Source organism: Loxodonta africana, chromosome 1 (genome assembly GCF_030014295.1).
Source record: "Loxodonta africana isolate mLoxAfr1 chromosome 1, mLoxAfr1.hap2, whole genome shotgun sequence".
Classification (NCBI taxonomy): Eukaryota; Metazoa; Chordata; class Mammalia; order Proboscidea; family Elephantidae; genus Loxodonta; species Loxodonta africana.
The window spans coordinates 116,151,595-116,166,871 of record NC_087342.1 but is presented as its reverse complement, the minus strand read 5'-3'; the positions used below and the strand labels follow the sequence as shown (position 1 = coordinate 116,166,871).

General features: G+C 38.1%; 1 protein-coding gene across 3 annotated transcripts in view; it reads right to left on the bottom strand.

Moving 5' to 3' along the window:
* Positions 1–15,277, bottom strand: part of EFHC1 (EF-hand domain containing 1) — a 59,076-nt gene that overhangs the window by 26,693 nt on the left and 17,106 nt on the right. For all 3 annotated transcript variants that reach the window (XM_010587137.3, XM_003404436.4, XM_064287339.1), the window contains exons 4-6: positions 12,579–12,728; positions 11,234–11,426; positions 7,170–7,390 (exon numbers count right to left, since the gene is read on the bottom strand). In XM_010587137.3, coding sequence (XP_010585439.1) covers positions 7,170–7,390; positions 11,234–11,426; positions 12,579–12,728 — 564 coding nt within the window. The remainder of the gene's footprint in view (positions 1–7,169; positions 7,391–11,233; positions 11,427–12,578; positions 12,729–15,277) is intronic.

Sequence of the window (15,277 nt, the reverse complement as noted above, 5' to 3'; positions counted from 1 at the left end):
CTACATATAAAATTAACTCAAAAAGGATGAATGACTAAATATAAGAACTAAAACCATAAAACTCTTAGAGGAAAACATAGGGGTAAAGCTCTAAGGCCTTGTTTTTGACAGTAGGTTCTTAGATATGTCACCAAAAGCATGAACAACAAAAGACAAAATAGATAAATTGGATTTCATCAATATTAAAAACTTTCATCCATCAAAGGACTTATAAACAAAATGAAGAGACAACCTATAGAATGGAAGAAAATATTTGGGAACCACATATCTAATAAGGGTTTAATATCCAGAATATATAAAGATCTCCTACAACTCAATCACAAAAAGACAACCCTATTTTGAAAACGGGAGAAGGACTTGAACACACATTTTTCCGAAGAAGATACTCAAATAGCCAATAAGCATAGGAAAAGATAATCAGCATTATTAGTCATTAGGGAAATGCAAATCAAAACCACAATAGATACCACTTCACACCGACCAGCATGGCTCTTATCAGAAAATAACAAGAGTTAACAAGCATGTGAAGAAACGGAATTCTCATGCATTGCTGATGGGAACGTAAAATGGTGCAGCCACTTTGGAAAACAGTTTGGTAGTTCCTCAAAACATTAAAAAGAATTACCACATGACCTAGAATTTACTCCTATGTACATACCCAAAAGACTTGAAAGCAAGGACTCAAACAGATATTTATATACCAATGTTCACTGCAGCATTATTCACAATAATCAAAAGGTGGAAACAACCTGAGTGTCCATCAACAGAAGAATGAATAAACAAAATGTGGTATACCCATACAATAGAATATTATTAGCCATAAATAGAAATGACATTTTGACACATGCTATGAGGCGGATGAACCTTGAAAACATTATGCTAAGTGAAATAAGCCAGATACAAAAGGGAAAATAATGTATGATTTCAATAATGTAGGAAATATTTGGAATAGGCAAATGCACAGAAATAAAAAAAAGTTTATTAGTGGTTATCAGAACAATGCTATCAGTGACAGGATAATATCTCCACACCTACAAGGAAGACCAGTTAATACAACTATTATTCAAATTTACACACCAACCACTAAGGCCAAAGATGAAGAAATTGAAGATTTTAACCAAATTTTGCAGTATGCAATTGATCGAACATGCAATCAGCATGCACTGATAATTATTGGTGATTGGAATGCAAAAGATGGAAACAAAGAAGGATCAGTAGTTTGGAAAATATGGCTTTGGTGACAGAAACAACACGAAAGGTTGCATGACAGGATTTTGCAAGACCAAAGACTTCTTTGTTGCAAATACCTTTTTTCACCTACATAAACTGTGACTATACATGTGGACCACACCAGACGGAATACACAGGAATCAAATCAACTACATCTGTGCTAAGAGATGACAGAAAAACTCGACATCATCAGTCAGAACAAGGCCAGGGGCCAGCTATGGAACAGATCATCAATTGCTCATATGCAAGTTCAAGATGAAGCTGAAGAAAATTAGAACAAGTCCAGAGAACTCAAAGTATACCTTAAGTATGTCCCACCTGAATTTAGAGACTATCTCAAGAAAAAATTTGACCAGTTGAACAGAAATGACCAAAGACCAGATGAGTTGTGAAATGACATAAAGGACACCATACATGAAGAAAGCAAGCGGTCATTAAAAAGACATGAAAGAAAGAAAAGACCAAAATGGATGTCAGGAAAGACTCTGAAACGTGCCCTTGAAGGTCAAATAGCGAAAGCAAACAGAAGAAATGATAAATGTAAGAGCTGAACAGAAGATTTAAAAGTGCAGCTTGAGAAGACAAATTATTATAAGGAAATGTGCAAAGACCTGGAATTAGAAAACCAAAGGGGAAGAACATGCTTTGCATTTCTTAAGCTGAAAGACCTGAAGAAAAAAATTCATGCCTTTAGTTGCAATATTGAAGGATTCCATGGGAAAAATATTAAATAACACAGGAAGCATCAAAAGAAGATGGAAGGAATACATAGAGTTATTATACCAAAAAGAATTGGTTAACATTCAACCATTTCAGGAGGTAGCATATGATGAGGAACTGATGGTATGAAAGGAAGAGGTCCAAGCTGCACTGAAGGCACTGGCAAAAACAAGGCTCCAGGAATTAATGGAATACCAATTCAGATGTTTCAACAAACGGATGCAGCACTGGAAGTACTCACTTGTCTATGCCAAGAAATTTGGAAGACAGCTAGCTGGCCAACTGACAGGAAGAGATCCATATTTATGCCTGTTCCAAAGAAAGGTGATCTAACCAAATGTGGAAGTTCTCCAACAATATCGTTAATATCACACACAAGTAAAACTTTGCTAAAGAACATTCAAAAGCTGTTGCAGCAATACATCAACAGGGAACTGCCAGAAATTCAAGCTGGATTCAGAAGAGGATGTGAAATCAGGGATATCAGTGCTGATGTCAGATGGATCCAGGCTGAAACCACAGAATACCAGGAAGATGTTTACCTGTGTTTTATTGACCATGCAAAGGTATTCGACTGTGTGGATCGTAACAAATTATGGATAACACTGTGAAGAATAAGAATGGGAATTCCGAAACACCAAATTGTGCTCATGAGGAACCTGTACATAGATCAAGAGACAGTCATTTGAACAGAACAAGAGGATACTGCCTGGTTTAAAGTCAGGAAGGGTGTGCGTCAGGTTGTATCCTTTCACTATACCTATTCAGCCTGTATGCTGAGCAAATAACCCGAGAAGCTGGACTACATGAAGAAGAACAGGGCATCAGGATTGGAGGAAGACTCATTAACAACCCGCATTATGCAGATGATGCAATCTTGCTTGCTGAAAGTGAAGAGGACTTGAAGCACTTACTGATGAAGATCAAAGACTACAACCTTCAGTATGGATTATACTTCAGCACAAAGAAAAGTAAAATCCTCACAACTGGGTCAATAAGCAACATCATGATAAACGGAGAAATGACTGAAGTCGTCAAAGATTTCATTTAACTTGGATCCATAATCAACAGCCATGGAAGCAGCAGTCAAGAAATCAAAAGACACACTGCACTAGGCAAATCTGCCGTAAAGGACCTCTTTAGTGTTAAAAAGGAAAGATGTCACCCTGAAGACTAATGTGCGTCTGACCCAAGCCTTGGTGTTTTCAACTGCTTCGTATGCGTATAAAAGCTGGACAATGAATAAGGAAGACTGAAGAATTGACACCTTTGAATTAAGGTGTTGGTGAAGAATATTGAATATACGATGGACTACCAAAAGAGCAAATAAATCTGTCCTGTAAGAAGTACAGCCACATTGCTCTTAAAAGGCAAGAATGGCAAGACTTCATCTCACATACTTTGCACACATTATCAGGAGGGATCAGTCCCTGGAGGAGGACATCATGCTTGGTAAAGTAGAGCATCAGTGAAAAAGAGGAAGACCCTCAACGAGATGGACTGACATCGTGGCTGCAACAATAGGCTCAAGCATAACAACCATTCTGTGGATGATGCAGGGCTGGGCAGTATCTCAGTTCTGTTGTACAAAGGATCGCTATGGGTTGGAACCGACTCAGCGGCACCTAAAAACAACAACAACAGGGGCTGGGAGGAGGGAGAAATAAGGAGTTCTTGGTTAAGGGCTATTGAGTTTTTTGGGGTGATGAAAAACTTTTAGAAATGAATAGTAGTGATGGTTGCACAACAAGGTGAATGTAGTTAATATCACTGAATTATACACTTAAAAATGGTTAAAATGGCAAAAGTTTTGTCATATATATTTTACCACAGTAAAATTCTTTAAAATCTAAATTTCTTCATGTGGTATTTTTTCCTCTGTACTGCATTAAATGCTTCCATTTAATGATACCATTTGGGGTGGGGGTGGCAAAGGTTTTTATTACAAATCTTAATCAATGAGCACATTGATTTCTATTAGAGTTTTATCAGAAGAAAAAAACGGACAGCAAGAGGTATTATCATCACCACACTTCCAGAAGTTTTATTGCACCTGAGAACTCATACCAAAATCCAAATCTTTCTTTGTAATTGTTTTCGCGAAACACTGGTTCTAAAAAGCCTGCCTAAGATATAACCTGCCTTTTGGGGGAACATCATCTATATCGCAGGAAATCTGCTTCAGTCCAGCTGAAGAAACACGTCTCCTATTTGCCAGGCACTGTATTAGGTACTGAGACCATAAAAATGAATAGGTCGTCGTCTCTGCCCTCAAGGAAATTACAGTCTAGTAGAAAAGATTCACAAACAGATATTTAAATATAATTGATAAGTGCTACTGGAAGGGGTCACAGTGTACCCCAGGAACTCAGGCAAGAGGCATTTAATCCTGCCAGAGCTTTAGGGAAGCTTCTTTGGGGAGAGGAGGCCTGGAAGAATGAGAGGGAGCTGTGTGAAAGAATGGCGGAAAAGTAATTCAAGCAGGTGGGAGAGCATGAGCAAAAGCCCAGGGGAGTACAACAGGATGCCGTCCTGGCAAAATCACATGCAATTCGGTATAACTGCAGAATGTGTGCAAGGAAGGGATGGCAGATGCCAGAGGCGGGGGCGGGGGGAGTCTAGGCATAGAGGAATTCAGTAATTCCATCCTTTTACTCACGGCCTTTCTTTAGAGGAGAAAGAGTCTAGTGACGTTATTTTACACTCACAGTAGCAATATAAAGACTGGCCACAGGTGTCAACCCCTTATTTTATACATGGCAATCGACATAGAGAGGTTGTATGAGTCGCTCCTGCCCCAGGCAGTATAACATCAGTGTTTAGTCCATGATAATGTGCTGCCTTCTATAACATGTAATTTAAAAAAAAAAAAAACATGCAATTCTCATTTTAAACTCTTAAAACTTGTGGTCTGGCAGAATTCTGAAGTCTCATGCTTATCAAATTATTATTTTGGTGTATTAAAAGTGCCAGGAATTTACTCTCATATCAGAGTGGAGCTTGTGATGCACAGAACTGAATTATGTGGCTCTAAGAAAAGCTGTGCTGCAATGAGAGAAAGCCATCCTCCAACATCTTCAGTTAATCAGGCTTTCTGTTGCACCCAATCACTTTCTTGTGTGTGTAAAAATATACACAACAAAACATACACCCATTCAATAATTTTTCCATGTTAATATGCATAGACTTAACTTCCTCCTTTTTTCCAGCTTCATAGTCTTCTAGTTGTGATGGATGTATTACAATTTATTTTGCCATTTTCTTTATACTTTTTTATTTATAAATAATGCTGCAATACACATTCTTACACATATTTTTTTATAAGTCCCCAAAGTAGGTTTTCTAGGTTGATATGTGATATTTTATTTTGAAACAAAATTAAAATCATGACAAAACGCCCTTTAGAACAATTGTTATGATTGGTTTTCCCATTAACAGCAGATAAAAATGCCCATTCTTCATATCATGGGATACTGTGAGTCTTTTTAATCTTTGAAAATTAAATAGATCAAGAAACCTCAACATTTTCTTGGAGAGGTTGTGGAGAGAGTAGAACACTTAAACACTGCTGGTGGGAATGTAAAATGGTACAACCACTTTGGAAATCGATTTGGCGCATCCTCAAAAAACTAGAAATAGAACTACCATATGATCTAGCAATCCCACTCCTTGGAATATATCCTAGAGAAATAAGAGCCTTTACACGAACAGATATATGCACACCCATGTTCAATGCAGCACTGTTTACAATAGCAACAGGTTGGAAGCAACCAAGGTGTCCACCAACGGATAAATGGATAAATAACTATGGTATATTCACACAATGGAATACCACACATCAATAAAGAACAATGATGAATCCATGAAACATTTCATAACATGGAGAAATCTGGAAGACATTATGCTGAGTGAAATTAGTCAGTTGCAAAAGGACAAATATTATATAAGACCATTATTATAAGAACTGGAGAAACAGTTTAAACAGAGAAGAAAATATTCTTTGATGGTTACGAGAGGGGGAGGGAGGAAAGGAGGGAGAGGGGTTTTCACTAACAAGACAGTAGATAAGTTTTATTTTAGGCGAAAGGAAAGACAACACACAATACAGCAGAGGTCAACACAACTGGACTAAACAAAAAGCAAAGAAGTTTCCCGAATAAACTGAATGCTTCGAAGGCCACCGTAGCAGTAGCAGGGGTCTAGGGACCATGGATTCAGGGGACACGTAAATCAACTGGCATAATAAAATCTGTTAAGGAAATATTCTGCATCCCACTTAAGAAAGTGGCATCTGGGATCTTAAATGCTAGCAAGCAGGCATCTAAGATGCATCAATTGGTCTCAACCCACCTGGAGCAAAGGAAGAATGAAGAATACCAAGGACACAAGGTAATTATGAGCCTAAGAGACAGAATGGACCACATAAACCAGAGACTACATCAGCCTGAGACCAGAAGAACTATATGGTGCCTGGCCACAACCGATGACTGCCCCGACAGGGAACACAACAGAGAACCCCTGAGGGAGCAGAAGAGCAGTGGGATGCAGACCCCAAATTCTCGAAAAAGACCAGACTTAATGGTCAGACTGAGACTAGAAGGACCCCAGAGGCCCTGGTCCCCAGACTTCCTGTTAACCCAAGACAGGAACCATTCCCAAAGCCAACTCTTCAGACAGGGATTGGACTGGAATATGGGATGGAAAATGATACTGGTGAAGAACAAGGTTCTTGGATCAAGTAGACACATGAGATTATGTTGGCATCTCCTGTCTGGAGGGGAGATGAGAGGGCAAAAGGAGCCAGAAGCTGCCCGAATGGACATGAGGAGAGAAAGTGGAGGGAAGGAGTGTGCTGTCTCATTAGGGGGAGAGCAATTGGGAGTGTATAGCAAGGTATAAAAGTATATATAAATTTTTGTATGACAGACTGGCTTGATTTGTGAACTTTCACTTAAAGCACAATAAAAATTAAAAAAAAAAAAAAAAGAAACCTCAACATTTTCATTTCTATTTCTTTGATTATTGGTTAGATTGAGGATCTTTTCATATATTTATTGGCCATTTGTGTTTCTTCTTTTTTGAGCTTCTGTATTTCATATACGTTGCCCATTTTTTATTGGGTATTCATTTTATTATTTTATTGGGATTTTTTTCCTTTTTCTTAAGTTTCTACATCAAAGATTAATTCTCTTACCACACTCAAACTCGTGTTTTATTACCTGTTTTATAGGAGGTGGTTCCTTCTTGCTCACATCAATACATGGTAAGTCAGTGATTCCAAACTTTTCTTTATAATACTGTCGAGTAAACGGATCACAATCATAAATGAAGAACGTTCTCCCAAGAATAGTGAGTGATTTCCCAACAATAAAATCCTTGGCAGTGTACCATTCCAACACTTCTTGATCAGAGATTTCCAGCACACACTGAGGGAAGTTCTCTAACATAAGATGGTGGAGAGAGAAAAGAAGGAGGAATGAGGATGGGAAGAAAGGCTGACACTCAACAGCTGGGCGTTCTTGAGAACCTGAGGGAGTGCAGCCTTTTGCTTTGGTCAAGGATTAAGGACTCCCCTACATTCCCACCAGAATATAAGTGTGTATATTTCCATCTGTTGACAGGACAGAGATGGCTTTTGTAAAGTCTCTCTCCATATTTAGCTCCAACTATGATTCAGAGTTACTAATCTTAGTAGAATTACGGATTAAAAGAAATTACTACAGAGAGAAAGAATAAATGTCTTTCTATATTCATAGAGTCATAGACCTAAAAGGGGTTCAAGTCACTTGGGTGGAAGGCCAAAATTAGTACATTAGTCCCATGTCATAGGGCTCCTAGAGAGTAGGGGGCTGAGTGTAGTAGGTAGCAGCTAGATTATGGGAAACTAGGGCACAGTTCTAGTTGTTGCTATCTGAGAATGCAAGCCCAGTGTTAACATTCACTCAAGAAAACAGAGAAACCTACATTTTTGTATGTGACTGCTCCTAATTTTAAAATGATGGTAATGAATTTTTACTCCCTTTTGCCTCTTTTCCTTACTCTCATTCTCCACTCTCTGGTATACAATCATTTTAACATGTAGCTTTTTGTTTGAGTGTATGTGTACTATGTTTTTTCTTTATTATTTTACTGTGGTAAAATATATACAACAGAACATTGGCCATTTCAAACATTTTTACATGTAGTATTCAGTGACATTAATTACGTGCACCATGTTGTACAACCATCACCACCACTATCGTTGCCAAATTTTTTCTTAACAGAAACCTGGTACCACTTAAGCAACAACTACCCTTTTCTCCTCCCACCAATTCCTGGTAACCACTAATAATCTTTGATCTCTATGCATTTGCCTAGTCTAGATATTTCATATAAGTAGGGTCCCTTTGTGTCTGACGTATTTCACTTAACAATGTTATCAAGGTTCTCCCACTTTGCAGCATGTATTGGAACTTCATTTCCCTTTATGGGTGAATAATGTTCCACTGTACATGCGTACCACATGTTGTTTATCCACTCATCTGCTGATGGACACTTGGGCTGTTTCCACCTTTTGGCTATCATGAATAATGCTGCAATAGTCATTGGTGTACAAGAATCTAAATCCCTGCTTTCAAGTCTTTTGGGTATATACATAGGAGTGGAATTTTTTTATGGTAATTCTGTGTTTAATTTTTCGAGGAATGTACTATGTTTTGTGTGTACATATTTTAGACGATGTAAATGGCATTGCAGCACACATCTCGTTTCACTTCTTTTTGTACACAGCATTATGTTTTTAAGATCCATCCATTTGCTGTCTGTGTTTAACTATGAAAGTTAATCAAGATGTATCTCCTCCACACTTTGTCTGTCTACTCTCCCCATGACAGAAACCTTGCTCACAAATAATACTGTACTTTTTTAAACAACGTGCAGGACACGTAACACATATGGGTAGGCTGAATTTAGCCTGTATACGGCCAATTTGTTTATAACCTCTAATCTAGACAAGCCTCTTTCTCAATACCTGGAACCTCTTAGTTCCCAACAATATAGCAAAATGAAAATAATAAACAAAAGTATTTATAGAGTTCTGTCAGCCACCCAAGCATGAGAGATATCATTACATGGGACCAGATGACATTTTTGCAAGAGAAAATTCTTGAACTACTACGTAAATCAGTAACTATAGCAAGCTTACTTATCCCAGGGAAATATTGGTGGACAGCAGATGTCAGTCGCATGTTTTTACATTCTCACTCTCCAACCCACTAGAGGCTATTTTAAACCAGAAAACAAAGAGCACACATTGACACAATGCTGCTCCACCTTTATGAGTCACAGACATGCCTTTTCTAAATTCAAGTTATCTCGCATAGAAACTTCCTGTTTAGGAAGTAGTTGAGAAGTAAAGTCAGGAAAACACATAAAGAAATGCTAAGCTATATCCTTGAAAGAAAACAGGCCTCTTAAAAAATGTGTAAAAAAACTACCACAGCCTACACCAGACTGAGTCCAGCACAACTAGATGGTACCCCGCTACCACCACGGACTGCTCTGACAGGGATCACAACAGAGGGTCCCAGACAGAGCTGGAGAAAAACGAAGAACAAAATTCTAACTTACTGGCCTGACAGAGACTGGAAAAACCACGAGAGTATGGCCCCAGACACCCTTTTAGCTCAGTAATGAAGTCACTCCTGAGGTTTGCCCATCAGCCAAAGGTTACACAGGCCCTAAAACAAAATGAGACTAAAGGTGCACACTGGCCTAGGGGCGGGGACTAGAAGGCAGGAGGGGACAAGAAAGCTGGTAATAGAAACCCAAGGTAGAGAAGGGAGAGCACCAACATGTTGTGAGGCTAGTAACCAATGTCACAAAACAATATGTGTACTATTTAATGAGAAGCTAGTTTGTTCTGTAAGCCTTCATCTAAAGTACAATTTAAAAAAAAAAGATGAGAAGGGGGCAGAAAAACTAAATTAACGGAAACAGAACAACCAGAATGGAAATAATGAGAACGTTCACACATTATGAAGATTGTAACCAAAGTCACTGAACAATTTCTAGTGTAGAAATTTGTTGAATGGGAACCTAAACTGCTCTGTAAATCTTCACTGAAAACACAATAAAAATTTTTTTTTTTTTTTACTTTAGATGAAGGTTTACAGAACTAGTTTCTCATTAAACAGCTGGTACACAGATTGTTTTATGACATTGGTTAACAACCCCACAACATGTCAACACTTTCCCTTCTCAACTTTAGGTTCCCTATTAACAGCTTTCCTCTCCCCTCCTGCCTTCCAGTCCTTGCCCCAGGGCTGGTGTGCCCCGAGCCTGTCCAATCTTTGGCCGAAGGGTGAACTTTAGGAGTGACTTCATTACTGAGCTGAAAGGGTATCCAGGGGCTATACTCTCACGGTTTCTCCAGTCTCTGTCAGGCCAGCAAGTCTGGTCTTTCTTTTGGGGTTAGAATTTTGTTCTTCATTTTTCTCCAGCTCTGTCTGGGACCCTCTATTGTGATCCCTGTCAGAGCAGCTGATGGTGGTAGCTGGGCACCATCTAGTTGTACTGCACTCAGTCTGGTAGAGGTCATGGTATATGTAGTCCATTAGTCCTTTGGACTAATTTTTCCCTCATATCTTTAGTTTTCTTCATTCTTCCTTGCTCCCAAAGGGGTGAGACCAGTGGAGTATCCTAGATTGCCACTCACAGGCTTTTAAGACCCCAGATGTTACTCACCACAGTAGAATGTAGAACATTTTCTTTATAAACTATATTATGTCAATTGAGCTAGATGTTCCCCAAGACCACGGTCCCCACAGCCCTCAGCCCAGTAATTTGGTCCCAAAAGGAGTTTGGATCTATCTATGGAGCTTCCATGACCTTGCCTTATACAAGTCATGCCGGTTTCCCCAGTACTGTGTACTGTCTCACCCTTCTCCGAAGTTACCACTTATCTAACAAATAATAAAAAAAAAAAGGTGTGTAAAAAGTCTGACATTAAACCACTCCACTTCATAAGCCTTGCTCTACCACACTTTAAACAGATCTCCCACTGCTGCTTTGGTTTTGTTTCCACGAGCTGGGTTATGAGTCATCTCTACCAGACCATCTCTGGGGCGTGCCTAGACCAAGCAGCAGGTAATGGAGGAAAGTAATGGGAGGTCATTCTCTGAGCACCTAGGAGAATACTGCAAGAATCTCCCAAGTGTAAAGAGAATGACCACACTGACTAAGTAACTCCTTTTAGACCCAAAAAAGGTCCCAACTAACAGAGAACAAAATGAATTAAACATACTTGCATTTTCTACCAAAATCTTCGGCATGTGCTGGCGGTTCATCAGGAGTGGGAAAGGATCTCGCCCATCATTCCGTTCATGGACCTCTCGAATTTCCACCGTATCATCCACAAGATAGTAATGAATGATGTAAGTCCGACATTCACCAAACATGCTGTCTGTATCATCCCAGATGGCATAGAATCGAAGAACCTTTGAGGAATCCAGAGTAGTAACTTCAGTAGGAATCCTACCAGTAGAGAGTTTAATTAAGCTACTCTGGCATTTATATACCAGACGGTGATGTAAAGATTAACTGGGAAGTCTGTAAATTAATCTCAGGTGGTGGATTGAAAAAAAGAAAAATTCATAAAATACTAAAACATTTGAAATTAGGTACCAGCTAGAAACAATTGAATAATAGACTTATAAGTCTGTGCTGAGAAAGGTAAGTTCACTCTGATCCAAAATATTAGTCAACAAAAGGAGAAGCTGAATTAAAAGAGCAACAGGTCCTTTTTACAGTGACTTGTATGTACTAATAAAGGGACACATAAATAGTTTATTCATAATTAATACGGAAAAATTGTTCACTTATTAATCAGTCTTTTTTAGTCCTATCAGCAAACATCTTTAATGACAGTATCAACATAATCTTTAAATGCAAAGGAATAACAGATGTATGACTGATACATTGAAAATCTTTATAAAGCTATGCTACTGATAGGTAAAATTCTCTGAACTAAAAGTTGCTAAATTTCTGAAAGAGAGAAAGAATAAAAGTACTAAAAAAGAGTCGAGGGTGATATTCTCCCTTTTCTCTTTTCTTTTAGTAAAGAAAGAAGACTCAAATCTGCAAACCCACAGTGGAAGGGCAGGAAGATTGGAAGAGTTGGAAAATACCCAGAACATTCTGTACTCATACATCAATATAAAATTTAACAGGGAACCCTCAGCAATGAGGTTTCTGTGAAATTATTATTAGAAGCCTAAATTTATTTATTCAAGGAATTTCCCAATAATTCATTTAAGGTTTCTCAAAGGATTCTATGAGATTAATTCACATTTGGAGAAAGAACTGGTCAACAGGCAATATACAATGATGGAAGCAGATGTAACTCAGGAATTATTTTAAAATTTAAAAGTTTGGTAGAACTCACAAGACTTAATCCACAATCTTCTGTGGATCTCTAACATGAAATTTAGGTATTCTTATACTTCTATCCCTAGATGAAACCAGAAAGGTAGTGCTGCATCTGAAGAGTTAAATTATGGATGTAATATTTCAAAACATACATCTACCAAAACAGCTTGCCAATAAATACATGTGCCATACTAGGAAACAGGTAAATGTAGGTCACTTACTTGTTTGTCAAAGGTGAGAAACTGCTTGAGTTGATCAAAGTCCGATGGGGTGACATACTTACGAAGAGGCTGTTTCCGGAGTTCAGTGTAAGGATCAAGAGCCATTTTCTCTGGGGGATTTAATTCAATGCCTTGACTTTCCAAAAATTCCTGAATAATTCAAAATTAATAATGATCATCTTTCTTGGAGCTTCTTAAAGTCAGTCATAAATTAATGGTGCAAAAGTAAGTGAAATCATTATTTCTATGTTATTGCCCAAGTCAACCATTAATTTGCAGCTTGAGCATGTGTTAACAGTACTAAGATTCCAACTGACCTAACTGTATAATGCAGATGATAATTACCTTATGCATTTCGTATTATAGAACTGCTAGGCAATATGCTACGCTAGTCTGGGAAACATGATGGTAAGGTAACTGGCTCCAATTATGAACCTGGATTAATGAAATTTATTTAGGTGCCATGAACAGTGTAAGTCCTAGGATTGTTTATACTCACACATCCAGAAACTAAAGATAGTTTCAAAACCAGTATACAATTCTTATCAGGTGTGGGAACAAGCAACATAATGGCTAAGGTAAGCTGAAATCACATTCTCAATTTTCTAACCTAATTAAAACACGGTATATAATTAAGTCTCTTTCCTACCCACCCAAAGAAAAGGGGTTGGGGAACACTATCTACTGGTTATCTAAGATCAGAAAACATCTTGGCAAATTAAGAAAGACAAATTAAGTGCTCAAATCTCGCAACAAAAAGTAAAGAAAGCACCTGAATTTGACATGATCTTGCTAATTAGGAATAAACACAACCTTATTTTCACAGGCACTGTATCTTTTCATACTACAACTTGGCATTTTATCTTCTTAAAAAAGAAAAGTACAATTTCATGGGATTTGTTCACTTTCTGGAAATGGAAATTAATGTGAAGTCTGGGTTTCTTTTGCGAATTATGAGGTTTGCTTTTTAGAAAATATATAGAACTGAAGGCCATAATGTTTGGTTCTATTATTAGCATTGCCGTTAACTAGATTGTGATCTTAGTATTTAAGGTTTTACTAGGCAGTCTCCAATATCCTTCCAGTATAAAAATGTTATGGTCTTAAGATCTATTAAAACTGCTGACCTAGAGATAATGACTAGCAGTAAAATCTTCCTTTCCCTTGAGATGGCGGATGAGCGTAGCAGGATTATTACTGGTTCAGGTATTAGTAGGTGTTTGCTTCTGTTGCTTCAAACAGATAATCAGGCCTTTTGTTAACTTTGCCTTAGAGACTTGACAGGAATGTAGAAGCTCCCTAAAGTCAACTGTTTTCTTGTGTCTTAGAAAAACCTAAACTCTTTGAAGAGATAATTCCAAAGTATCCCAGAAGGGGGAGAAAACAGAAGGGAATGCCTTTGAGGGCAAGCAGAGAGGAAGAGGGAAATTCCCTCAGACTGGAAAACAGAGGTAAGTGGGTCTCAGAAAAGCAGGACCTAACAGATGTTCTGTGGCACTGCTTGAAACATACATGCAGCCAGAGTCAAGAACATTCAATCTCAAACAATTCCAAGTCCCAGGATCTCACCTAGTACCAAAGTATCAAGGAGGTGCCCTTGGCATTGGACTACAGTCCCCACTGTTGTTGTCTGTGGGCCCTGTCTGTATGAACCGTTTATCTCTGAAATTGCCACACTGCTTCCTTATTGTTCTTAGGGCTTAAAATCTGTGGAAAAGCTATCAGTAAAGAGAAACATGAGTCCAGTTGGATTGGGGCTCATATAGGTGTTATTTTTTTTTTTAAATATTTTTTGCACATCTGCTTTTGTGGTATAGGATTGATATCTGCTATAGCAGCAGCCATGCTTTAACAAAAATAATAAATTCTAGATCTCTGATTTGTGGGGTTTTATTTTTTTAATGTGTTCAGTTAATTCTGTCTTGTAGGATTACACATTTATTTGGGGTAGTGAGGAGGAGTCGAGGTGAGGAGGGGGTGAGGAGAGGTGGTAGTGGTCATATATTTGAGTAAAGGTGCTTCCTGATACAAATCACACCATGAAGACAACTATCTTCACTCCCCGTAGGTCCAGCCCTAATGAAGAACACTGGATTAGATAGGACTACTATGTGTGTAAATTTTAAACTGTAATAGTAGCCAATTTCCAGCCCAACAGATCAATTGTAGAAAACATAATTCAATGTAGTCATCGGTGCCTGAAATACACAGCTCTAGTCAAATATCAGTCATTAAAATAACTGGATTAGGTCAACTGTTCAATGATTTACTTGAAAACATTCAAACTGTCCATAAACATACAATCATAGAATAATTGTAATGCTTTAAATTTACAAAACATCTTATAATTTCTCACTGTTGATATAACAGTTCTGAAACTGCCCATGATAATCAGATCTCAGAATTCTAAAAAGTGAGAGATCAAAACACCCTTGGATGGGATAACATCTAAAATATAGACCAGAACCTCTGCCATCTATATTGCTTTTCTGTGTTGCTTTAGGATGGTACTGGTGCCAGAGCTCCTTTCTTCACTTCCTTCAGGTGTCTGTTCGAAGGTCATCTCATCAGTGAGGCCTTCTCTGACTACCCTTTAAAATAGCACCCACCCACTCTTATCCCCTTTACTATGTTCTAGTTTTCTCCATCTGACATATTATATATTTCCATATTTATTGCTTGTCTCCTTCAACCAGAAT